The sequence below is a fragment of the Balaenoptera physalus genome (genome assembly GCF_965194825.1).
Source record: "Balaenoptera physalus genome assembly, chromosome: 7".
In the NCBI taxonomy this organism is placed as follows: Eukaryota; Metazoa; Chordata; class Mammalia; order Artiodactyla; family Balaenopteridae; genus Balaenoptera; species Balaenoptera physalus.
The window spans coordinates 81,759,721-81,785,722 of NC_138886.1; the positions used below are offsets into that span (position 1 = coordinate 81,759,721).

Below are 26,002 nucleotides of genomic sequence, written 5' to 3' on the forward strand. Positions count from 1 at the left end.
AGCCACAGCCACCCCCTGCCTCTGCAGGAGACCCTCCAACACTAGCAGGTAGGTCTGGTTCAGTCTCCCCTGGGGTCACTGCTCCTTCCCCTGGGTCCCGATGCACACACTACTTTGTGTGTGCCCTCCAAGAGTGGAGTCTCTCTTTCCCCCAGTCCTGTCGAAGTCCTGCAATCAAATCCCGCTAGCCTTCAAAGTATGATTCTCTGGGAATTCCTCCTCTCGTTGCTGGACCCCCAGGTTGGGAAGCCTGAGGTGGGGCTCAGAACCTTCACTCCAGTGGGTGGACTTCTGTGGTATAACTGTTCTCCAGTTTGTGAGTCACCCACCCAGCAGTTATGGGATTTGATTTTATTGTGATTGCGCTCCTCCTACCATCTCGTTGCAGCTTCTCCTTTGTCTTTCGATGTGGGTATCTTTTTTGGTGAGTTCCAGTGTCTTCCTGTGCTTCCGGTGCTCTCACAAGAGGGAGTAAGTGCATGTTCTTCTACTCCACCACCTTGAACCAGTCAACCCAGTGGTTTTCAGTTGAAGTGTATTATTAATTCAGAGCGTTCATTCACCACTGACACTCTACTGCTTCTCAATCCTCTTGCCTATCCCAACAATCTCACAGTTAGTTTCGACCTATATTATAGTGGCCATATAAATTGCCCCCATGGAATTTCCGCAAATTAGAAAAGGTGAGCCATGGTGAAGGTTCATTGTGATAAGTGAAAGTCAAATGCCCAGTGGTATCTAATTTTTTCTCCAATAACAAATTCAATAATTCATCTTGAATACAGTTTTCTTCCTTTTTAGACCCTATGAAAGGTAACATGAATAGCTAAGAAGGTCACTTACCACATGTAGGTGCTTAATCATTTAACATTTTTTTTCTTAATGTTATTTATTTATTTATCTATGGCTGCGTTGGGTCTTCGTTTCTGTGCGAGGGCTTTCTCTAGTTGCGGCGAGTGGGGGCCGCTCTTCATCGCGGTGCACGGGCCTCTCACTATCGCGGCCTCTCTTGTTGCGGAGCACAGGCTCCAGACGCGCAGGCTCAGCAACTGTGGCTCACGGGCATAGTCGCTCCGCGGCATGTGGGATCTTCCCAGACCAGGGCTCGAACCCGTGTCCCCTGCATTGGCAGGCAGATTCTCAACCACTGCGCCACCAGGGAAGCCTGGTGCTTAATCATTTAGCAAATTATGGCAGTAGGGCCCCTGCCACAGGCCACAGCTGGTCACTAAGGGCTATTTCAACTCTATGGATGACCCTGCCTTTTGTGCCTCCTTTTCTTGAGTATAATCCAAAGTCTTAAAATGAAGACCAAGTCCAACAGTTTCAACAATAAAAGGTTTTGCTGTAGATCTTAAATATCTGTGGGTATGAGTTAGTTGGGATTATTTGTTCTTCTCTGAACTCACCAGCTTATCCCAGGAAGGTTCATCTGTTCCCTTGAGTAGATCCCTCTCCTCTATGCACTAACTACCTCGGAGATTCTTTCTTGACATCAAAGGATTTTTTCTTAACCTGCTGCTCACTCTGGAGCTTAATCAAAGGAGCAACCAGTGTTGAATCAGGAGGTCCAATTCCTCTTCCACTCCTAACCTCTAAATAACTAAAAGCCAGTGTCATACACTTTCTCTGCCTCAGGTTTCTCATAAAAAGTGAGAATAACATTACATTTCTTCCTTTCTCAGATATGTTACAGAGATGAAAACAACATGTGGAAAACTTTGTGAAATAAAAATACTACATAAATGTCAACACACTTTTGATGTATTTATAATAATTTGAAGTCATGATATTTCAGTTGAACAAAATGCTCATTTATATTTATCATTGAGTCTTATTGCCAATTTCAATCAGTCATTTCTTGCATCACTTCTTTAGTTAGAAAGAGAACATTCATTCTGGTGTTTTATAGGGTATGAAATAGGCCCAACTCAAGAAACTAGAGGCTAACCTGAGATCAGACAGCAATGTTCTCTGTTCAGCCACCTCTGCACTTAATGCCTGTTAAAAATTATAGATCATAGACGTACGTGAAAAACTGTATTAGCCACTAGATTTGTTTTGTTTTTTTTTCCCAAGAGTATGCTGAACCATGGCTTGAACTACAGTTTTATGGTGATTAATGACTGTTGGTAGCACACTAAGTGTGGGCAAAATCACTTCCTACTTTAAAAAATTATTTACCATGAAACAAAGGATATGAAAGTGGCTCAGATGAAAGACACTATCTCATTTGACCAAAAGAAAGCACAGATAGTTACCACACATTTAAAATACCAGTTGGTATTTCGGTAGTACTTTGGGGGTGTGTAAAGACCCAAATCACCGCCAGAATAAGGTTGAGAACACAGTTCCTATAGAAATTGGACCTGGCACAAGCTCACAGCCAGGTGGTGTTTCACCTATACTTCTAGCACATGTGGAAGCCCCTGTTACACCTCTAGTCACACTACACACCCAGCCCCATCACCCCCTTGTTTGTGAAAGCTACTTCTCCTTTTTTTTTTTTTTGTTTTTTTTACTTCTCCTTTTTGGGTTGCCTGAATTTTCACTTGCTGCCAGTCAGGTTCTGATTATATCTATACGAAAACCCAGGAGTTTCCCCCCCTTCCCCACCCCAGAAGCTCACTTTAGTAGTGTCCTTAGCTCTGTGGGAACTTGCCCAGCTACTGAGGAGGAGACCAGTACTGCCAAGTGCCATTGGGAACCCCGCTTCTCACATCCAGTTCTTCCTGAGAGCCTGGATCAGCGGCTTGTAATTGAGTTCGTTTTGACAAAGAAGACAAACAGCATTTCCCGAGACAGGCTGTAGCTCTCCTGTGTAATTTTTTGGTTCTCTGTTTTGAATTCTTACCTCAATCATATCTACCCATTCTCGTACATTAAGAAAGCTTTTCTCACACGTAACATCATACAGCAGCAAAACACCATCTGCTCTTCTGAAATAAGACTTGGCAATACTTCTGAATCTGGAAAAGAGAATAGCACGTAATGGTTCTAATCAGTCAGTCAGTTTGGTGCTGCCTCATTCTTCATCTCCTTTATGCTCACTTTTTTCCCTCATCTTTTAAAACAAGCCCCAATTGAGAAGAATCTAATGGCAACCTATTACTGTGAAATAGTCATCCCCGAGGCCTAGAATGACCTGGTGAAAGGTAACAGGATAAGAATCTGGGCTAGTGATTTAGAAAAGCCAATCATTTTCTCCACCAAATAATCCCAAGAAAGTCTACAAACCCCAGAGCATAGCCAGGACAAGGTTGAGATCATAATTTCTAAAAATTTCAGCCTCAGCAACACGCTACCAGAACCCAGCTGTGGGACACACAGAAGGATGGAAGGAGAGGCACATCAGAGAAAGATTATTTTTTGGCTGGTGGGTAGGGAGTATTGTGGGTGGGTGGTAGAAGAACTAACCATGTGGACCACCACAGGGCACACACACAGGGTGTCGGGGGCTCACCAGGGGAAGAGCACACCTCACCCTATCTGTCCTAAACTGAGTGCAGTATTTTACAGGATCTTAAATAGCTATGTTAACCACACATATTTTTCAAATGCTGCTAGAAAATATGAGCTCCATGTGGGCAGGTGTCTGTGTCCACTTGTTCACTGTTGAATCTGAACACCCTGAATGGTGCCTGGTTACAGAGGTCGGCAGTTACCCCCATACTTGTTTGCTGCACAATCGGATACAGTCTGTTCCCTAAGAGTTAGATAAGATTAAAACCTATGCTTGATGCTCTGGCCATCAGCAGTGAAAGAAAGACAGGGTACTGTCTGTGGTCAGATGCGAGTCTGCTATTTATCAATGGTCTGTGTCCCTGCCCTTGAACCGGGCAACTGACAGGTCCTCCTCTCCATCTTCTATGGTGCCCCAGCTATGCAGCTCCTCACACTGTTGCCATGTCCAGGAATGCCGCCTCACTGAAATTTTCTCCTTAGGATAGGGCATTCTCTTTTTCTCAGTGGCTCACCAATTCAAAGGAAGCTTAAAGATCCTCTTCACACGACTGATGGATCAGCGAAGGAGGAAAGGATGTGGAAAAAAACAAGCATTCTTGAAATTCTAACATACTCTATCAGAATTATATGAGTACAAAAACCACCAAGTATCCTACAAGGCTTGTCTGTGCAACTCAGCAGAATCCAAAGCATTATGGAAAGCACTTGCCTCTCCTGGCCAGCGGTATCCCAGAGTTGCAGTACTGTTCGCTCTCCATCTACAATGAGAGTTTTCATTTGAAAATCAACTCCTGAAAAGGAATATAAGAGAACATGGAGAACACGATGTAAATAATTCCATTGGTTTTTACTTTCAAGCCCTCTTTAGGATGAGACAAAAGCCAATAAGCCAAAGTTCGGCAAGACAGAGAGGAATGAACCTGGCCTTCAAGGACAGTGACCTTCACATACTAATTATAAGTCAGACCACACATGTGCGTGCAGATGCTTATTGCAGGTTGGCTGACTTGGGGAAGGATTTAATCTATGGACAAAAGGAAAATCTGTGTTTTATGTGTCCACATAATTAGATGGACTCAGTTATATCTGTGTGTGTGCATGCACATAAATGTGCCTATGTATATGTATATATACAGGTATATACATGTGTGTATGTATATGTATATAAGTACATGTATATGATGTGTATATATGCCAGGCTCTCTAGGAACCGAACCAAATATTGTAGGCTTTTTATGAATCAAATTGAAGTGAACCTTCAGCTTTGTTATCTTGAAGGGTATAACAGAGAACCATAAATTTAGAAAGACATCCATTGTGAAGAAGGTAATCTGTTCTAAGGTTTCTGGTTATCAAAGTAAGAACTCTTTAGATAAGGAAGAAAAGTAAATGATAATTTGCATATCTTCCTTCAATTCCTTTTACTGATTACTATGCAAATTTGGGAAATGAGGACACTATTTTTTCCTTGTTCTGAGAGGTATTACTCATGTATTCCGTTGTGAAGGAGGGGAGGGAACATACACCCAGCTATGATTTTGACCTTAATGACAAACTGGCTATCGGTAAACTCACTTTATCGACATCAAATGACACCTGATCAGAAAGGCTTTCCCTGGGCACCCTGTGTAAAAGTGCACCTCTTCCAAACCTCATTTTTTAAAATGTGTTTTTCATCCATTTACCTCATTGTGGGCTGGGATTTAGTCGCCTTTGTTTATTGTGTATCCGTAGTGCCTACAACAGTATGTGGCTCACAGCAGGACTCAGGATATGCTTGCTGAATAAATGAATCTGTCATCTCTGGCTCTAAACTTTGGTTGATCTCACTGGGTAAGCAGATACCTCAGTCCTTTGCTAGTCTTCCTCTCCCAAATTTAGGCCTTAGCCAAAACAGAGGGCTATTCTATACAGAAGGACGTGTGTGTGCAAGTGTGCGTGCACACACACACACACCTCTACCTATATACATATTTTATTATACAGAGAGAGAGAAAGAGAGAAAGAGATCTGTGTGTCTGTATATAATCCCTAAAGAAAATAGAATCAACCTAAAGAAGGTCATTTTCCCATTATCCACTGAAAAAGGAACTGTACCCAGGGTGGCACTTGTGTTTCCTCGAAATTCATTCTTGCAAAGTCTCATGAGCAAACTTGACTTTCCTACTGCAGCGTCCCCAGCCAGCACAATCTTGTAAGCCTTCTGTGAGCTGGAAGATTTATGGTTTTCATCCACCATGTCTGTCTAGGGGAAGGAAGCCACAGTGAGTGACAAAGGTAGTGCCGGCTTTCTTCCTAGTACGTTATATGGCATGAAGATGAACAGTGTTCATGAATAAAAGTGTCTCTGAAACCACCTACCTGTGGTGCAAGTGCTGAGATGGGCTTTCTCAAGGAGCTAATGCCGCTGCCTTCACTAGCAGACCCCTGCGGCTTCCAGTCTAGGATGGAAGCCACGCCTTCTGAGCCATACGTCTCTTCATCCCTTATATCAGGAACCTGTTTTTTTTTTTTTTTTTAAGGTCAGCCATTAAAAAACAAAGTCTCTCATTACACATATACATCATGAAATAAAAAGAAGAAAAATATGCTGCTGAATCAACAGTCAGTGCTATTATGGAACAGAGTGGCTGCAAAAGGAAATCTGTGAGAGTTTTCCCTAACTTGATAGGGAGAAACATTCTCCCAACTATGTTTCACATGTATAACCTTTAAAACAGTGCCCATGACAGATAAAGGTCAAACGGGGTGAGATACGTATTTCTATGGAAGATCAGGCCTAGGAGAGAAATGACTTTGGGGCTTACGTCTGTGTCTGAAGCATCACCCCCAGAGCTCTCCTGCGTGCCGTGTGACCTCTGGAATCCCCTCTGGTGCTTGTACTCCACCTCCGAGTCATACTCATTGGAATCTCTCAGGGTAGACAAGCCGCTGTCGAAGCAGCTCTCAGGCAGGCTGTCAATGTCACAGTTTATCCTCTGCACGGGATCACAGAGGGCCAGAGAGTCACAGTCCTCATCCATGTAGGAAGAGCGGGATGACCTGGTGACAAAGGAGAGGACCGCTGTACCCGAGGGCTGGCGATGCTCAAGACGACACAGCAGTGGAATCAGACAGCAACAGAATCAAGAAGACCGATACTCTCATTCTTGCCAAGAGCCGCAGTGTATTCCATGATTAAGCAACAGGGGAAATAAAATGCTCAGAGCAATAGTTCATTCTATGCAACAGTCAATTAAGATAAAGACATTTAAATCAAACATTTAATAAAGGAAGCTATTGTTTAAAAAAATCACCTTCTTTATTTCCTGATACAAAAAGAATTAGAATGCCCAGGATGTAAATGCAATCTCAAGTTGTGTTAAGAAAAATGTACACAGAACATGTGAACCTTTTTATTCTAATGTGGTCAGACCATATTTTGAACAGCATGTCCATTTCTGGATAATACCTCTGTTATGACCTGAGACTTTAAACCCTCCAGTCTGAGAAATGTTTCAGTGCACTCAGCTTAAGTTGTAATGGTTTCTCTCCTCAAATATTTGAAGAGCTGACACAGGAAGACTATATTCTCTCAGGGCCAACTGATAAACTTTTCTGGGAGTCACATCTCTAATCAACATGATGAAAAATGACAGGCAATCAGAAATGTGTGGCCCTGGAATGGTTTGGCATATGAATTTTCTGCCACTAAGTGTGGACATGTCTGGAAAGACTCCTATGGGAGAGGTTTCATAGGGAGATGCCCCATACAAAGGCTAGAACGCCCGACTTCTATGGATCTTTCCACTTGGGAAACTCCAACATTTTATAAATGTTAATTACCTCATTTACTTTTGCTTTTCCGTTTGATTCCCAAAAGTATCTAAGTTTATATTGAAATAAAACAAGGGTTACAACTTACTTAGTTCCTACTACACATTGAGCATCATCCTAGCCACTTGGCATACATGATGTCAACAGAAAGAGGAAATGGGCAGGGTATATAGGTCTCCAGATGTGAGAAATAATGAGATGAATGTTCTTAGAAAAGAGAGGGTAATCTTAATATAAATACAAATATAAGCCATATAAATCTAAGAAGTCAAAAATATTTTGGTGCCATTATCAAATGTTTAAAATTAACTAAAAAGGTAATTTAATCACCTAACTCTCTCTAAATATGTTGCTCAATTATCAAGTGTCCTGGGACAGGAATTTCATACCACATCTCAATCTACCTAGCTGGCTGTGTGTGAATTTTTGTGTACATTTTTCTGTTTGTCTAATCATTTATAAAACTCTCCTTCTGACACTGATTTTAGGTCAATCTGTAAGGAACCTAAAGAAACCATTCTCATTATAATATAGTACAAATTCAGCTCCATGTCATGATTAGTCAGAACTTTATTTTTTTAACCTATTCATATTTTTGATAAGGAATGAAGGAGAAAAAAATCCTGATTGAAAAATCACCTCCATGAAAATACAGAATCTAAATAAAAAATATAGGTATAGATCGGACTTTCTCAAACTCAACTTATATACATACCTTTTTAAAAGTAAACTATTCTTATCTGCCTGAAGAATATTTTCATTACAATTAAATAAGTAAAAATACAAAACAAGTTATGTTTTTGTTAGAGTTCTTAGAAAAAACTCAAAACTAAAACAAATATACAACTTAAAATCCAATAAGGCCACAAAAGCAATAAAATTAAATTTACAAGATGCTTTTAATTAAAAAAAAATTTTAATTGAAGTATAGTTGATGTACACTATTATATAAATTATAGGTATACAATATAGTGATTCACAATTTTTAAAGGTTATACTCCATTTACAGTTATTATAAAATATTGGTTATATTCCCCACATTGTACAATATATCCTTGTAGCTTATTTTATACCTAATAGTTTGCACCTCTTACTGCCCTACCCCTATATTGCCCCTTCCTCCCCTCCCCACTAGTAACTACTAGTTTGTTCTCTGTATCTGTGAGTCTGCTTCTTTTTTGTTATATTCACTAGTTTGTTGTATTTTTTAGAGTCCACATATAAGAGATATCATACAGTATTTGTCTTTCTCTGTCTCACTTATTTCATTTAGCATAACGCCCTCCAAGTCCATCCATGTTGCTGCAAATGGCAAAATTTCATTCTTTTTTATGGCTGAGTTGTATTTCATTGTATATATATACTACATCTTCTTTATCCATTCATCTGTTGATGGACACTTAGGTTGCTTCCATATCTTGGCTACTGTAATGCTGCTATGAACACTGGGCTGCATGCATCTTTTAGAATTAGTGTTTTTGTTTTTTTCAGATATATATCCAGAGGTGGAATTGCTGGGTCATATGGTAGTTCCATTTTTAGTTTTTTGAGAAACCTCCATACTGTTTTCCACAGTGGCTGCACCAATTTACATTCCCACTAACGGTGTACGAGGGTTCCCTTTTTTCCACATCCTCGCCAACATTTGTTATTTGTGTTCTTTTTGATGATATCATCTTTTTGATGATAGCACCTGACAGGTGTGAGGTGATATCTTATTGTGGTTTTGATTGGCATTTCCCTGATGATTAGCGATGTTGAGCATCTTCTCAAGTGCCTGTTGGCCATCAGCAACCTCTTTAGAGAAATATCTATTCAGTTCTTCTGCCCATTTTTTAATTCGGCTGTTTGTTTTTTTGACGTTGGGTTATATAAGCTGTTTATATATGTTGGATATTAACCCCTTGTTGGTCATACATTTCCAAATATTTTCTGCCATTCAGTGGGTTGTCTTTTTGATCTGTTGATAATTTCCTTTGCTGTGCAAAAGCTCATAAGTTTAATTAGGTCCCATTTGTTAATTTTTGCTTTTATTTCCTTTGTTTTAGGAGATGGATCCAAAAAATATTCCTATGATTTATATTAAAGAGTGTTCTGCCTACATTTTCCTCTACGTGTTTTATGGTATCCGATCTTACACTTAGGTCTTTAATCCATTTTAAGTTTACTTTTGCATATAGTGTTAGAGAATGTTCTAATTTCATTCTTTTACATGTAGCTGTCTAGTTTTCCCAGGACTGGCTACTGAAGAGACTGTCTTTTCTCCATTGTATATTCTTGCCTCCTTGTAATAGATTTATTGACCATAAGTGTGTGGGTTTATTTCTGGACTCTCTATCCTGTTCCAATGATCTATGTGTCTGTTTTTGTGTCAGCACCACACTGTTTTGATGACTGTAGCTTTGTAACGTAGTCTGAAGTCAGGGAGCATGATTCCTCCAGCTCTGTTCTTCTTTCTTAACATGATTTTGGCTATTCAGGGTCCTTTGTGTGTTTCCATACAAATTTTAAAATTATTTGTTCTAGAAAACTGCCTTTGGTATTTTGTTAGCAATTACATTGTTAGGGATTGCATTGACTCTGTAGATTGCCTTGGGCAGTATGGTCATTTTAACAATATTGATTCTTCCAATCCAAGAACACAGTATATCTTTCCATATGTTTGTGTCATCTTCAGTTTCTTTCTTCAGTGTCTTATAGTTTCCCAAGAACAGGTTTTTTACCTCCTTAGGTAGGTTTATTCCTAGGTATTTTATTCTTTTTGATGAGGTGGCAAATGGGACTGTTTCCTTAATTTCTCTTTTTGGTAGTTCACTGTTAGTGTATAAAAATGCAACAGATTTCTGTATATTAATCTTGTATCCTGCAACTTTACCAAATTCATTGATGAGCTCTAGTAGTCTTCTGGTGGCATCTTTAGGATTTTCTACATATAGTATCATGCCATCTGCAAATAGTGACCGTTTCACTTTTTCCTTTCCAATTTGGATTCTTTCTGTTTCTTTTCTTCTCTGACTGATGTGGCTAGGACTTCCAAAACTATGCTGAATAAAAGTGGCAAGAGTGGGCATCCTTGTCTCGTTCCTGATCTTAGAGGAAATGCTTTCAGTTTTTCACCTTTGAGTAAATGATGTTAGCTGTGGGTTTGTCATATATGGCCTTTATTATGTTGAGGTATGTTCCCTCTATGCCCACTTACTGGAGAGTTTTTTGAATCATAAGTGGATGTTGAATTTTGTCAAAAGCTTTTTCTGCATCTACTGAGATGATCATATGGTTTTTATTCTTCAGTTTGTTAATGTGGTGCATCACACTGATATTGAAAAATCCTTGCATCCCTGGGATAAATCCCACTTGATCATGATGTATGATCCTTTTAATGTATTGTTGGATTTGGTTTGCTAATATTTTGTTGAGGATTTTTGCATCTATATTCATAAGTGGTACTGGCCTATAATTTTCTTCTTTTGTGATATCTTTGTCTGGTTTTGGTATCAGGGTGATGGGTACCTCATAGAATGAGTTCAGGAGTGTTCCTTCCTCTGCAATTTTTTGGACTAGTTTGAGAAGGATGGGTGTTAACTCTTCTCTAAATGTTTGGTAGAATTCACCTGTGAAGCCATCTGGACCTGGACTTTTGTTGGGAGTTTTAAAATTACTGATTCAATTTCATTACTGGTAATTGGTCTGTTCATATTTTCTATTTCTTCCTGGTTCATTCTTGGGAGAGTGTACCTTTCTAAGAATTTGTCCATTTCTTCTAGGTTGTCCGTTTTATTGGCATATAGTTGTTTGTAGTAGTCTCTAATAATCCTTTGTATTTCTGTCATGTTGGCTATAACTTTTCCTTTCTCTTTTCTGATTTTATTGATTTGGGCCCTCTCCCTTTTTTTCTTGATGAGTCTGGCTAAAGGTTTATCAATTTTGTTTATCTTTTCAAAGAACCAGCTCTTAGTATCATTGACCTTTTCTATATTTTTTTTAGACTCTATTTCATTTATTTCTGCTCTGATCTTTATGATTTCTTTCCTTCTACTAACTTTGGGTTTTGTCTGTTCTTATTTCTCATTGCTTTAGGTGTAAGGTTGGGTTGTTTACTTGCGATTTTTCTTGTTTCCTGAGGTAAGCTTGTATTGCTATAAACATCCCTCTTAGAACTGCTTTTGCTGTGTCCCACAGGTTTTGGATCATTGTGTTTTAGTTTTCTTTTGCCTCTAGGTATTTTTTGATTTCCTCTTTGATTTCCTTAGTGATCCGTTGGTTGTTTCATAGCATATTGTTTAGTCTCCCGTGTGTTTGTGTGTTTTGTAGTTTTTTTCTTGTAGTTGATTTCTAGTCTCATAGTGTTGTGGTTGAGAAAGATGCTTGATATGATTTCAGTTTTCTTAAATTTACTGAGGCTTGTTTTGTGGCCTAGCATGTGATCTATCCTGGCGAACATTCCATGTACACTTGAAAAGACTGTGTATCCTGCTACTTTTGGATGGAATGCTCTTGCTATATCAATTAAGTCCATCTGGCCCAATGTGTCATTTAAGGCCTATGTTTCCTTATTGATTTTCTACCTGGATGATCTGTCCATTGATGTGAGTTAAAGTCCCCCACTATTATTGCTTTACTGTTGATTTCTCCTTTTTTTTTTTTTTTTTAAAGAAATTCACGTTCTTTTATTTATTTATTTATGACTGTGCTGAGTCTTCGTTTCTGTGCGAGGGCTTTCTCTAGTTGCGGCAAGTGGGGACCACTCTTCATCGCGGTGCGCGGGCCTCTCACTATCGCGGCCTCTCTTGTTGCGGAGCACAGGCTCCAGACGCGCAGGCTCAGTAATTGTGGCTCACGGGCCCAGTTGCTCCGTGGCATGTGGGATCTTCCCAGACCAGGGCTCGAACCCGTGTTCCCTGCATTGGCAGGCAGATTCTCAACCACTGCGCCACCAGGGAAGCCCGATTTCTCCTTTTATGTCCATTAATAATTGCCTTATATATTTAGGTGCTCCTATGTTGGGTTTATATATATTTACAATTGTTATATCTTCTTCTTGGATTGATCCTTTGATCATTATGTAGTGTCCTTTTTTGTCTCCTGAAACAGTCTTTATTTTAAAGTCTATTTTGTCTGATATAAGTATTGCTATTCCAGCTTTCTTTTGATTTTCATTTGCATGGAATACCTTTTTCCATCCCCTCACTTTCAATCTGTGTGTGTCTCTAGATCTGAAGTGAGTCTCTTGTAGGCAGCATATATACGGGTCTTGTTTTTATATCCATTCAGTCACTCTATGTCTTTTAGTTGAAGTATTTAGTCCATTTACACTTAAGGTAATTATCAATGTGTATGTTCTTATTGCCATTTAAAAAAAATGTTTTGGGCTTGTTTTTGTAGGTCTTTTTTTCCCCTTCTTTTGTTCTTTTCTCTTGTGATCTGAAGACTATTAAGTTTTTACATTAGCATCAAAAAGAAAAGAAAATATTAACTTCTTATATCAGACTAATGAGTCCCCCCAAAAGGAACATCAGTCTGGACCACGGTGGCCCTCTAGTGACTGTTCAAGGTTATGAGCACACAAGAGCTACGTTCCTGTCACTCTGAAGCACTGGGATATGATGACTTTGTCCCTTGGTCCTACTGTCAAGGAGCTCTTTGTCCAGTACTACCAGCCTTATGCATGGTGTGCACTCTTTTCAAAAACGAATCATGGTGAATTTTCTGAAATAATTTTCAGTTACCTATCTTTTCTCTTATTTGATTAAAACTGACCTTAAGTAACAGTCCAGGAAAATGGCATCACACCCACATATTTTAAAAATTTGTATGGAGACACAAAAGACCCTGAATAGCCAAAGCAGTCTTGAAGGAAAAAAACGGAGCTGGAGGAATCAGACTCCCTGACTTCAGACTATACTACAAAGCTACAGTAATCAAGACAATATGGTACTGGCACAAAAACAGAAATATAGATCAATGGAACAAGATAGAAAGCCCAGAGATAAACCCACGCACCTACTGTCAATTAATCTATGACAAAGGAGGCAAAGATATACAATGGAGAAAAGACAGTCTCTTCCATAAGTGGTGCTGGGAAAACTGGACAGATACATGTAAAAGAATGAAATTAGAACACTCCTTAACACCATACACAAAAATAAACTCAAAATGGATTAGAGACCTAAATGTAAGACCGGACACTATAGAACTCTTAGAGGAAAACATTGGAAGAACACTCTTTGACATAAATCACAGCAAGATCTTTTTTGATCCACCTCCTAGAGTAATGGAATAAAAACAAAAATAAACAAATGGGACCTAATGAAACTTCAAAGCTTTTGCACAGCAAAGGAAACTATAAACAAGACGAAAAGACAACCCTCAGAATGGGAGAAAATATTTGCAAATGAATCAACGGACAAAGGATTAATCTCCAAAATATATAAACAGCTCATGCAGCTCAATATTAAAGAAACAAACACCCCAATTCAAAAATGGGCATAAGACCTAAACAGACATTTCTCCAAAGAAGACATACAGATGGCCAAGAAGCACATGAAAAGCTGCTCAACATCACTAATTATTAGAGAAATGCAAATCAAAACTACAATGAGGTATCACCTCACACCAGTTAGAATGGGCATCATCAGAAAATCTACAAACAACAAATGCTGGAGAGGGTGTGGAGAAAAGGGAACCCTGTTGCACTGTTGGTGGGAATGTAAATTGATACAGCCACTATGGAGAACAGTATGGAGGTTCCTTAAAAAACTAAAAACAGAATTACCATATGATCCAGCAATCTCACTACTGGGCATATACCCTGAGAAGACCATAATTCAAAAAGACACATGCACCCCAATGTTCATTGCAGCACTATTTACAACAGCCAGGTCATGGAAGCAACCTAAATGCCGATCGACAGACGAATGGATAAAGAAGTTGTGGCACATATGTACAATGTAATATTACTCAGCCATAAAAAGGAACAAAATTGAGTCATTTGTTGAGACGTGGATGGATCTCAAGACTGTCATACAGAGTGAAGTAAGTCAGAAAGAGAAAAACAAATATCGTTTATTAACGCATGTATGTGGAATGAAGAAAAATGGTACAGATGAACTGGTTTGCAGGGCAGAAGTTAGGACACAGATGTAGAGAACAAACGTATGGACACCATGGGGGGAAAACCGCGGTGGGGTGGGGATGGTGGTGTGCTGAATTGGGCGATTGGGATTGACATGTGTACACTGATGTGTAGAAATTGATGATAATGAGAACCTGCAGTATAAAAAAACAAAAAGACCAACAAACAAAAAAAAAACAACTAATACTAAACTTTCTTTGGGTTATTTGTATGGAAATATGTTAATATAAATGTTTCAGGCATTACATGAAATTTCTAAAAATCTTATATGTTCTGGTATAATAAGTCAGAATTCTAGTTATTACTTTAAAATGTATATCTCAGAAATAACTAAATTTCCTTGTCAATTGCATTATTATGAACTTTCATCAAATCTTTAACCGTGGTCATTTTTAAGTCTTTTGTCATTTACAGACAGTTCTGGGTGTACTCTGATGCTTTTGCAAAAATGTTTCTATAAAAGGGTTTCATCTTCAAGGAATTCATGGAAAAGACTCTGACAAGTACAGGTTTCTGGTAACTGACTATACTGCTGAACTGAATGAAGAAGCATTTTCAGAACTCTAATGGAAAACTGATGAATTCATAAAAGTGCTAACAAAAGATCAAGATGAAAAAAAAAATTAATTACATGGGACTGAGTGAACTGATGAGGATGATTATAAGTTTTGTGACTTTCTGTTTGAATAAAAAGAAAAATCCCACAAGGACTCAGAGGCAAAAAATATACAAATCAATTTTCACTGCAGAGTAATGGAGCTGTTACAGTGGAGGATTACTGGACTGAATGTCAATATTATGACATAGTATGAGTGTGTTTCGTATTTGGTAATTGCAATCGTTGCTTTTGTTGTGGTCATCCATTTACAATGCTTGGTGTCAGTTTATTTATCTCTTGTAAAAACAAAATACAGTGTATGTGTGTGGAAAAAAAAAAGAAAGAAAAATGAAAAACGTTCTGGAGGTGGGTGGTGGTGATGGTTGCACAAACAATGTGAATGTACTTAATGCCACTGAACTGTACACTTAAATATAGTGAAGATGGTAAGTTTTACGTTATGTATATTTTATCACTATTTTTTAAAATAAAGAATAATACCTTTTTAAACTCAAAGAAATAAAAAGTAATATCTATTTCTCAAAAACAGAGAAGCCAGTTGCCTACAAATACACCATTCAAATTTTTTATTAAACAAATCAGTGAATAATAAAAACATCTGATACTTGGATAGATTTTTATTAAAAGTGATTACCAGTAAGCCTTGGAAACAGACCTTCCTGAAAGGGGATATGGCCATTTTGCTAATGCCAAGATACTAAGTACATTATTCTTTAGACCAAAAGTCCTCAAATGAAAAGGGAAGGAACATAAATTATGAAAGTGGCATCAGAAATGGAGAGCCAGAGACCTGCAGTTTATGCACTGATGTCTACCATCAAACTTTGACATACTCCAAGTTAGCCTTTTAAGTAGCAACACTGGACATGTATATGTATACACATGTGTACACAAATGTAATCTTTCAGTTTTTATTGCTAGATCTCAAGTTATAGCAGGGCTAATATTTCACTTCATTTGATTAAAAATAGAGCTAAATCCTCACTTCTGGGAAGCCTCTGTGACTCCTTTAATACATTAGCGCATAAACATCTACTTGCCACATTTCTATTTGTTTTGAAAGTTTGCCTTTCCTTGAACATAGCTTGCATAATATTATACTGAGCTATTAAACATTTACAGATTGTGCCAAGAGTCTCAACATCATATACTGCGTGTATCACAACATCACATATGGTAGTTCCACTGGCTTCCCTGAAACACCTCTTACTGAGGGCACTTCTAAGAAACAAGACTTAATAGGCATGAGGTAAGGGTAAGCATACATAAAACCAAGTCACGATAACATCTTAAAGAAATCACTTTACTCTCTCTAAAACATTTTTACTTTAATCTTTACATGTTTCATGTTTCAGAAATTTAAAGTAAGATAGTAGAAAACAGATATTAGTGCCCCAAATATATTCTGTTATTCTAATTTACCTGTAAGGAAATGTACTTTCCTTTTAACTCTGTTCCAGAATTTAAACAAAAAGTAAGTAGGTGTTAACATACCTGTCATAGCCCAGAGGTTGAGGAGAATGAGCATTAAATTTAGGACTGCTTCTGGAAATTGTATTCCCTGGTGATATATTATTTATGCGCTGTAATACATAAAATACATAATATTTTGTTATTCCATGTAAAAATTTTATGTACATTTAAAAAAACTGTAGCACACTAGTTTACTAATGTAATTAAAAGTTTGGTATCCTACATGAGAAAACGAAAGCACAGAAATCAAGGGAAAAACTGCAACAACTGCCCATAGTACTCTCTCCTCATCATGTCCTAAGTCCAAACCCTACCATATAAGCCATAAAGGGGAATCCTGGTTCCCCAGATTTGCCAGGACCCTGCAATACCGACTGTGGATTTCTCTCTTCTCAAACCATCATTTGGCTTAGTGACTGACTCATCCATACCCAAAGCTGCGGCACTGGAACCCCAACCTTGAAGGTGACCCCCAAAAGTGGGGGAAGAGGCTTTCTGGCACATGTAGTCTGGGGAAAGTTCCTCAAAATTCCAAATGGGCCTTAGCTTGTTTCTGTAGGAGGGTTTAAAGCCCAAGGCCTCCACTCTGATGATCTCACTACCAGAAAGGACAAACCGATGGGTCTAAATAAACTCCTCAGCCAGAAGCACCCTCTCTCTCCTCTCAACTGGGCAATACATATTTTAACCTCCATGAGACATCTCACTTTTTCTTCTATTATTGCTATCTGTGCACACCTTAACTCCCTACTCTACTATAAACTCTTCCAGGACCCAAGTCACACCTTATACATCTTTCTCTGGTTTTCTGGAACATTGAACAAAGAGTTGGCTAACATCTAGACCTTTATTTATGCAGAGGAGTGGCATATTTTTTAAGTTGGGGAAATGTTGTCTCCTTTTATTATATGAAATAGTTTCTCATTATTATAAATTCTCTTCTAAGAAAATACATGATTTTTATCAAAATACTCCACCACGAGAAAGAATGAAATGCATTATAAAATTCTATCACATACCAAGGATCTGTTGAACTTGCTGTAACTGTTTTCAAGGGCACTCCTTAGGCCATCGTTACTGTCATGCAGTTTCCTGTTAGCTGTTCTACAAAGTAAATAAATAGATAAGGAAAGTATTAGTCGGGGTGAAAGTCACCACTTCTTTTCAGGCTGTGATATTCAGAACGTGGCATTACCACCGCTTGTACCTTTCTACCACTTCCCTTCAAACCTCATAAACTGAGATCATAATTCATTACTAGAAGTGCAACTTAACAATGTGTCGCCTCTCTTTAGAGGTCTCAAGGCATTTTAGGAGCGAGTCAGCTATGCTGTGGAACCCACTCCTCCTTCAGGTAGCTCCACTATTTGGATAGGTTTGGTGCAGGTCTCTGTTCCCTAAGGGCCTGAAGCCAGCCGGCCCCACCTACTCTCTATCCCTCCTGCACAGATGTGCTGTGTTATGTCACACTTCTTTCTCCTGGCTACTCCTGCATCCTTCTTGTGGCATGGTGCTGTACCACCAGGCACTGTTATATACCAGTTAAAGGCTCCAATGTTGACTCAGGGTTCAAACCCCAACTCAGGCACTTACTTTCTATATGCCTTACAGGAGCCATTTAAGCTATCAGAGACTGAGCAACCTCTTCTATCAAATGAAGTCTCTGCCGTAGAGACTGGCTACTATCTCCCTGCTTCAGGCTTATTCATCCTTCAGAAGTCAGAAGCTTCCTGGACCTTCCTGGTTAGGAGGATGCCCTTACGAGACACTCGGCTCCCCTTGGCCCCCGCCTCTCCTTTGGCATCTAACATCTGTAAGTATTGATCAGGTTCCATCCTCTTCCCCTAGACTAGCCCCATAAGGAGAGAGACCTTTTTCTCCTACTTGCTACTGTCTCCTCAGCTCCTGGCATACCTGAACCATAAAAGGTGCTGAGTGAAAACCTGCTGAATGAATGAATAAATGAATTAACAGGATTCTTGTAATATATCAACTCTATCATTGCCACAGGTGAGATGTAATAAGCATTCATAATGGTGAAAAAAAATTGTCAAATCTGACCTGACATCATTTGGGGGAACTAAAACCAGAAGAAAATACTGCCTGGGTGAAAAAGAGAGAAAGGGACAGTGGGAAAGGGGGAGGTTTTGTGGGGAAGGTCTCAGAGGATGGAATTCCTAAAACTTAGCTGCAAATTTGACAGAGCAGGTGTAATATTTCCAAGAGGTTAAAAAAAAAAAGAAAAGAAAAATATACTGCTAACCAGACACAATAAATTGCCAAAGAATGGTCATGTATGCCTAGTGATGTGACATGCGCTATGTGAGACGCCTGAAACCTCTCAGTGTGCTGAGCTGCAGAGAAAGCTGATGAGGTCAGGGCCATTGTCCTTTACAGTAAAATAAGGGTATCATAAAGACGTGCCGGACATATCACCTGACTTGCGAGGACTTTTAGAGAATTATACTCTAGTCCTTGGATTTGAATAGTTTATGTAGGATTAGAAGCATCAGAAAGCTAAGCTGACGTGCTGAACACACCGTGTCGAGAAGGGACATGCGTGGAGCCGCGAACCCAGCCTTTGATATATGGCAACCCGTGTTACATGTGGCACCTGTTTTACTAACAAAATATAAGTTAAATGTAAATGTGATGAGGACTTTATATGAGAACTTACTGGAGTATTTCAATTTGCCTCTCAAGACTATTTCGATCTTCTGTGTACTCTCGGATTATTTCCAGATCCCTGTAAAATTATATTTTACGTTTGAATGCGGATTAGGTGTTCAGTCCTGCCTTACCGATACCTACCCTCCCAGACCTCTTTCTGCCTTTTCCGAAGGCCTGTGTCCTTGACCGTGGTCTTCTCTCTCTCTGCTGCTGCTCGGTTCCTCTGAGACATCAGCAGCCTCCTTTCCTCCTGTGACCCACAAGCACACCCACGCCCCTGCTTCCTCTCGCAAGGCTCTGCTCCCCCCACCCCCCTCCCAGCACCCACCAGCTCCTCCACCCCAGCCCACTGACCTGGCTCTGTTCTTCACTGGGACTGAACCCCCTGATGTTCTGCGAAGTCCCCTCTCCCCAGCTACTCGCATTACCAGTCCCTTCCGCCCAATCCACTCTCTCACCTCTCTTCTCTGCTCATTCCAAGCCGTATGCAACTTCAGCCCCAGCTGTATTCTCCTTTCTTGTGAGTCCTTCTCGCCTCTGTGCTCCCAGGCCTGCTTGCCCTCCCTTCCTTACCCTAAGCCACAGAGGAAGCCACAGGACCAGGCTTTCCCTGTTCACTGTAAACTCACGCTCAGCGATTCCTCCGTTGCTTTATTATGGAGAAGCCCTGGCCTCCTCCTTAAAAGGTCCACTCAGAACATCAGCCACTTACCTCCAGCCCCTACCCCACACCTGCCCCATTTCTAAGCAGATAGAACCCCATCACTAGCTTCCAAAAACCCTCAGGCTGTCAAATTTTGTCTGTAATAAGCTGTTCATTTGCTCTCTTGATACGGCTAAAAGTTTCCCAATTGTCTGTAGGAATTTAAGTTCCTTAGCCAAAAATACTGGGGCCTTACATTATAGCCTTAAACTAGCTTTTAAACTTTTTAATCTTTTTTTAAACGTTTGCCTTTCTATTCCAAATATCTTTTTCTGTCCACCAGGCTGACCACTGTTCCCCAAAGCAGTCTTATCCTTCCCCATGTCCTTGCCCCTGCTTTGGGTTCTGCCTCACCTGGAACATCTCTGAGACTCTTCTCCCATCTGTGAAATGGGGATAAGGAAAGTCCCTATCTCATAGGAAACCGTGAATGCGTTAATGCTAGTAAAGTACTAAAGACAGTGCCGGGCAATTGTCAGTGTGGCCTGTGTTGCTTGCTGACAAACTTATCTCAAGTGTCTCTTCTTTAATAAAGTCTCCACCTTTCTGAACTAAAGGAACACTCTGTCTACCATCTCATGGCAATGAACCCAACCTGTGACATTGCAGTGGTATTGTTTCTGACATTGCTGAGTTCTTATGCTGTTTAACTCCGTAACCCTTTTAACTTTTAATTTTTCCCAACTAAATTTGAAGTTCTTAAAGAGCAGAGGCCACGTCTTTTCTTTTTTTATATATTCCACACTCATAACTCCTTATCTAGCTCAGGGACCTGTATATAGTAAGCACTTAATAAATGTTTCACTGCTTTCCATTACAGGACCTTAATTCTGATTAAAGTCTGTAAACCAACAAACAAAACACAAGGTGTTTTTCTCAAGTATACATGTACTAGGGGATACACACATATACTAATGCATATAGATGCATTTTATATTTAAATACCCTTATATAAATATACATCTGTATCTTCCTTATATATAATTACATGCCTCTGTGTGTACATGTGTGTTAGGTCATATGTTATTAACACCATACTGCAAAACTAAAGCACAGCAAAATAAAATGACTTGCCTAAGATGTCTCGTTTTCCATTTTTTTTATGTTGTAGGGCCAGGATTCCTACCGTCAAAGCACTTCAATTAGCACTGCCTCTTGACACTTTAGGTATATTCTTCTGCTGCCAGTTAATTCAAACATTACTAAGCCCTGCACTTTCCTGAGCAGCCAATAATTAAAAAAATTAAAAACACAAGAATCACTAGGAAATCTGACACTAAAAGTAAAATCTTTGGAAAGCAAAGAACATATTAGTAAAGTTAATAAATAACCCTTTATTACTACATAGCTGAGCTTCATTCACATGGATGGTTACATAAATAAACATTCCACTCAAACTGAAAAGTAAAATGTGAAGTTTCATACCTTTCAGAATTCAGACTCTGATCAGCATAATCACTTTTCAAAGAATCTAATTCACTCTGAAGAAAGGCTATGTTTGTCTGTGCTTCTAAAAGATCTTTCTTAACTTTCTGATTTTCCTAGAGGAAAGGCACAGTGCAGGTCATTAGACTCATAGTTTCTTTTACCCGGGTGAAGTGAAGTCAAGTGTAGTGTAACCTTCCACACATCACTCTCACCCCTCCACAAGTCTTCAAATCTTGGTGTTCAAAGAATTATCAATTCAAGGTAATTTGAAATTTTCATAAAGTATTAAAGTGTCAAAAATTAAATCCTCAAAGCTCTTTTTTAAAAATACTTGACATTTTGGTGTGAAACTACAACAGTCAAGAGTTTATCATGATGTACTTTAACATGTTATTGGCAAATCAACGGAGACCAAACATTTAAACATCTGTTTTACTTAATGAGAGCTGTGGAACTACTGATAGATATTCTGTGGAATTAACAATACCTGTTACCAGGTAGACTGGCTACTTTTCACAATAAATCCTATCACCTAACATTTTTAATTTTGCACTTGAAAATAAGCCAGTGTGGTTAGGAAATTTCTATATTTTTCTTAAAAACAAAAAAACAAACACAAAAACAAAAAAAAAAAGAGAAAGAAGAAAAAAAATCATTGGAGGCTTCCAGTTCAATATGGTGGACTGGGCACATGAATTTGTCTTCTTTCCCTTTTGAGACCCAATTAACATGAAATACCAAAGGAAATAAACCAATAAAAATTAAAAGAATGGAAGAGGGGCCCATCAGCAGTCAAGTGATTTAAACATATTGCTGGAAAAAGGAAACTGGATGGCAATGTGCTGACAAAGGGAAGAGAGTAGGGGAAAAGGAGGTCCAGAAGATGTGTGTTGAAGGTTATGCTGTAGAACAAAGAAGAGACAACTGGTCAGGCAGAACCCCAGAGAGTGAGAAGGGGGGCTGGAAATAGAGATTAAAACTGTACATTAAGACATGCTGCCTCTCAAGCCTTTACCTGCTCTTACCCTAGGAAAGAAGAGCAGATAAGCCAGAGTTGATTCCAAAGGCAACAAGATGGGGCTCGTCTTTTTAAAAATAACTGAATGATTCCCAAAAGGAAAGCTAAGGCTTCTCTCTGAACATCCAGGCCCCATGCATCTGGTAATTGGGGTCCTATGTCTGACAGCCAGCTGCACACACAGAGCTCTGAGGAAGGCCATCTTTCAGGGGAGAGGCCTTGAGCTAAACTGATGTTTGCCTAGTTGTACAGGAATCCTACCACAGCTACCTAAAATGATCAGAAATTCCAAGATGACATCTGGGTAGCAAGTTTAAAAAGCAGCCAGTCCAATAAGAATTGAAATTTCCTGGACTCCAAAATTAATATTTTCAAGGAGAAAAAAACAAATTCCATGTACTGGAAAGAATAAATAAGAAGTTGCAAGGTATCAGTAATATCATGAAGATGGCAGGTTCTTTTTACAAGAAACCAAAAACTCCACCAGAGAATCCAAGAGAAGTAAGCAACTCACGAGAACATTGTGATCCAGGCACAAAACCAACTAAGAGGTTGCAAAATCTGAAACTGGTAATGCATAAAGGGGATTTATCTGACCACAAAGCTGGGGGACCTTCTCTTTTGAGTGGCACAAGGATAATGACTGGAGAGAAAGAACTGCAATTCTAGCTCACTTCTTGGCTCTGCAGGGAGAATATTTAGAGTCACAATAAAGGAAATGTTCATTATTGGTTTTCAACTTTTAGAGTCAACCTGAAAACAAAATAAAGAAAATGACGATAATATAACAGATGTAGAGGTTATCAGTTTTGGCAACAGAAATACTAAAGATATGGTCAGCAGAAGATGGAAAAGGGACAGACAGAAAAGTTGGAGGAAGGGCAGGGCAATAATACCTCATCTTAAAAAGCCAGGGAAACAGATAAAAGTTGATGTTATAAGAATGCAGGGGTTAACTATTTAAAATTTAAAGGCCATGCTATCATTGCTTTGAATAAAAAAAAAAAGCATTTACAATAGGTATCATTGAGGGAAAAAGCCTGCATAAATATAATACCTTTAGTCAGAGGTATTTCAAAGACTTTAACTGTAGTATTAATTTCTCTTTAAGCTTTTATTCCTGGAACATTGAAATCATAGCATGATTTTATTTAGGAAACAGTAGTCTAACAGGAAATATATTACTGTAAGTGAAAAGTTAATTCTTACCATTGATAAATCATAAATTTGTTTTTTTAATGCAGCCACATCTTCCTTTTGACTTATGTGTTTTGAGTGTTCTTCTAGCTGAAAAAGCAAATAAAGGTTGGGCGTTTACAAACTCACTTTGAATTGATTTGGTTAAGTTTAGGAATATATTTGCATATAGATATGGGAATTCTAGAAGTCTCCAATTTTCAACATTATACAACCTTATAAATCATTAAACTACATATAATCCAGAAGGACTTGAAAATTTGCTTTAAATAATTTAAACATTTAAAAAAGGGGTTTTCTTATTTCATGAATTTTCTTTTTTTTTGCCAAGGTACATTTTTTTTTCTTTTTTTTTAATTGAAATATAGTTGATTTACAGTGTGTTAGTTTCAGGTGTAAAGTACATATTATACATATGTACTTATGTACAATTACACACATATATATATATTCTTTTTTTATATTCTCTTCCATTATAGGTTATTATAAGATACTGAGTATAGTTTCCTGTGCTATACAGTAGGTCCGTGTTGGTTATCTATTTTATACATAGTAGTGTGTATATTTTTCTTTGAAACAATGGAAAAGCCGTTTTGGGGAAACCATGCAACTATCAAGCAACTCAGTCCTCCCTTTTTCAGTTATGTTGCGTATGAGTCTGGACCTTTATATTCTCTTAAACTTTATCTGCATTTAACACGTTCTATTCTATATCATAATTACTTATGAGTGTTTTAACTCTCTTACTAGAGGTCCAAGATTTTTAAGAGCATAATTGGTGTCAAAAATCAACTATGTTTTCTTCATGGTGATGTCAAAAAATGCTTATTTAATGATTTAAGTCAATAAAATTTAAGTATGATATGAAGTTAGAGACACACACACAAAATTATATAAATACACAAATGAGCTTTACTTCCTGGTTGATTACTGAGTATTACCAGACTAAATTGGCTCAGAAGCATCCCTAACATGGACAACAAAAATGTCTTTCTTACACATAGCTTACATCCCTTGGGAAATGTGGGGATTTGTGGGTGTCCATTAATAGAATATGCATGCATTGATCAAAATGAATGTGATATTTCATCAAAATCTAAGTACTTTGATGACAGACTTTCTTCATCTTGCCAGATGGCATCAGTGGAAGGTTTCCAAGTGGCTGAAGCTGAAAGAGCCACTGATTTTAAGATCATGCCAATTTCTGAGAAAAAAAATTGTGGGGAAAATAATGAGTTTCTCAGAACCACTGGCATAAGGTAATGGCTGGTGATTATACTAAATCTGTAAGCTTCTGTATATTCCTTTACAGCTTTTAACATGCTCTCCCATAAATCATCTCTTACTCTCTCGCAGAACAACCCTATCAGGCAGGCAGGAAGTCTGGTATAAGTGAGAAAGCACCAACTGTGTAAAGACAGAAAGACAACCCATTGCTTATTAGCTGAGTGACTTTGTGCAAGTTATTTAACCTGGAACTCAGTGTTCTCATCTGTAAAAGTGGGAAATTTGCACTTTCCTCAGAGAAAGTTTAAGAATTCGATTTTTTTAAATTATGAAGAAGAGCTTACTAAGCTACAAAGTCAATAAAATGTCAGTCACTATGGTTAGACAGGACAGTTTATTATTAATCCCATCTTACAGATGAGAAGCTAACGATCAGAACAATGAAGCCGGACTTCCCTGGTGGCGCAGTGGTTAAGAGTCCGCCTGCCAATGCAGGGGATACGGGTTCAATCCCTGGTCCGGGAGGATCCCACATGCCGCGGAGCAACCAAGCCCGTGTGCCACAGCTACTGAGCCTGTGCTCTAGAGCCGGTGAGCCACAACTACTGAGCCCGTGTGCCACAACTACTGAAGCCCGTGCACCTAGAGCCCATGTTCTGCAACAAGAGAAGCCACCGCAGTGAGAAGCCTGTGCACCGCAATGAAGAGCCCCCGCTCGCCACAACTAGAGAAAGCCCCCCGCGTGCAGCAACGAAGACCCAATGCAGCCAAAAATAAATGAATGAATAAATAAATAAATAAATAAATTTATTTAAAAAAAAAAAAAAAGAATGATGAAGCTAATTGTCCCGGGTGTTACAGAAGAAATTGGCACAGTCTTTTTTAAATTTAAAAAAATTTTTTATTTTTGGCTGCGTTGGGTCTTTGTTGCTACACATGGGCTTTCTCTCCAGTTGCGGCGAGCGGGGGCTACTCTTCATTGCGGTGTGCGGGCTTCTCATTGCGGTGGCTTCTCTTGTTGCGGAGCACAGGCTCTAGGTGCATGGGCTTCAGTAGTTGTGGCATGCGGGCTCAGTAGTTGCGGCTCGCTGGCTCTAGAGCGCAGGCTCAGTAGTTGTGGCGCATGGGTTTAGTTGCTCTGCGGCATGTGGGATCTTCCCGGACCAGGGCTCAAACCCGTGTCCCCTGCATTGGCAGGTGGATTCTTAACCACTGCACCACCAGGGAAGTCCGAAATTGGCACAGTCTTGATAA

At 39.0% G+C, this 26,002-nt stretch overlaps 2 protein-coding genes across 17 annotated transcripts in view; one reads left to right on the plus strand and one right to left on the minus strand.

Annotated features, from left to right (window-relative positions):
* The window catches only part of LOC309664475 (uncharacterized protein), a 125,039-nt gene that overhangs the window by 42,205 nt on the left and 56,832 nt on the right, over positions 1–26,002 (plus strand). For 2 of the 14 annotated variants that reach the window (XR_014265779.1, XR_014265780.1), the window contains exon 3: positions 18,117–18,318. The exons of 6 other annotated variants lie outside the window; for them this stretch is intronic. Coding sequence is in view for 2 of the 8 variants with exons in the window: in XM_082469989.1 (XP_082326115.1) it covers positions 14,877–14,980 (104 nt within the window). In the remaining 6 variants the exon portion in view is untranslated. Of the gene's footprint in view, positions 1–388; positions 472–12,663; positions 14,802–14,827; positions 16,521–18,116; positions 18,319–18,407; positions 18,516–22,336; positions 23,449–26,002 lie in introns of those variants that run through there. 6 more of the 14 variants (XR_014265778.1, XR_014265783.1, XR_014265784.1 and 3 more) reach the window with 6 other exon arrangements.
* The window catches only part of RASEF (RAS and EF-hand domain containing), a 124,247-nt gene that overhangs the window by 23,813 nt on the left and 74,432 nt on the right, over positions 1–26,002 (minus strand). For all 3 annotated transcript variants that reach the window (XM_082469641.1, XM_082469640.1, XM_082469639.1), the window contains 10 exons: positions 23,534–23,611; positions 21,304–21,419; positions 19,183–19,251; positions 17,525–17,609; positions 16,527–16,615; positions 6,273–6,507; positions 5,827–5,964; positions 5,563–5,710; positions 4,175–4,256; positions 2,855–2,969 (listed from right to left, as the gene is read on the minus strand). In XM_082469641.1, the coding sequence (XP_082325767.1) occupies positions 2,855–2,969; positions 4,175–4,256; positions 5,563–5,710; positions 5,827–5,964; positions 6,273–6,507; positions 16,527–16,615; positions 17,525–17,609; positions 19,183–19,251; positions 21,304–21,419; positions 23,534–23,611 (1,155 nt within the window). The remainder of the gene's footprint in view (positions 1–2,854; positions 2,970–4,174; positions 4,257–5,562; positions 5,711–5,826; positions 5,965–6,272; positions 6,508–16,526; positions 16,616–17,524; positions 17,610–19,182; positions 19,252–21,303; positions 21,420–23,533; positions 23,612–26,002) is intronic.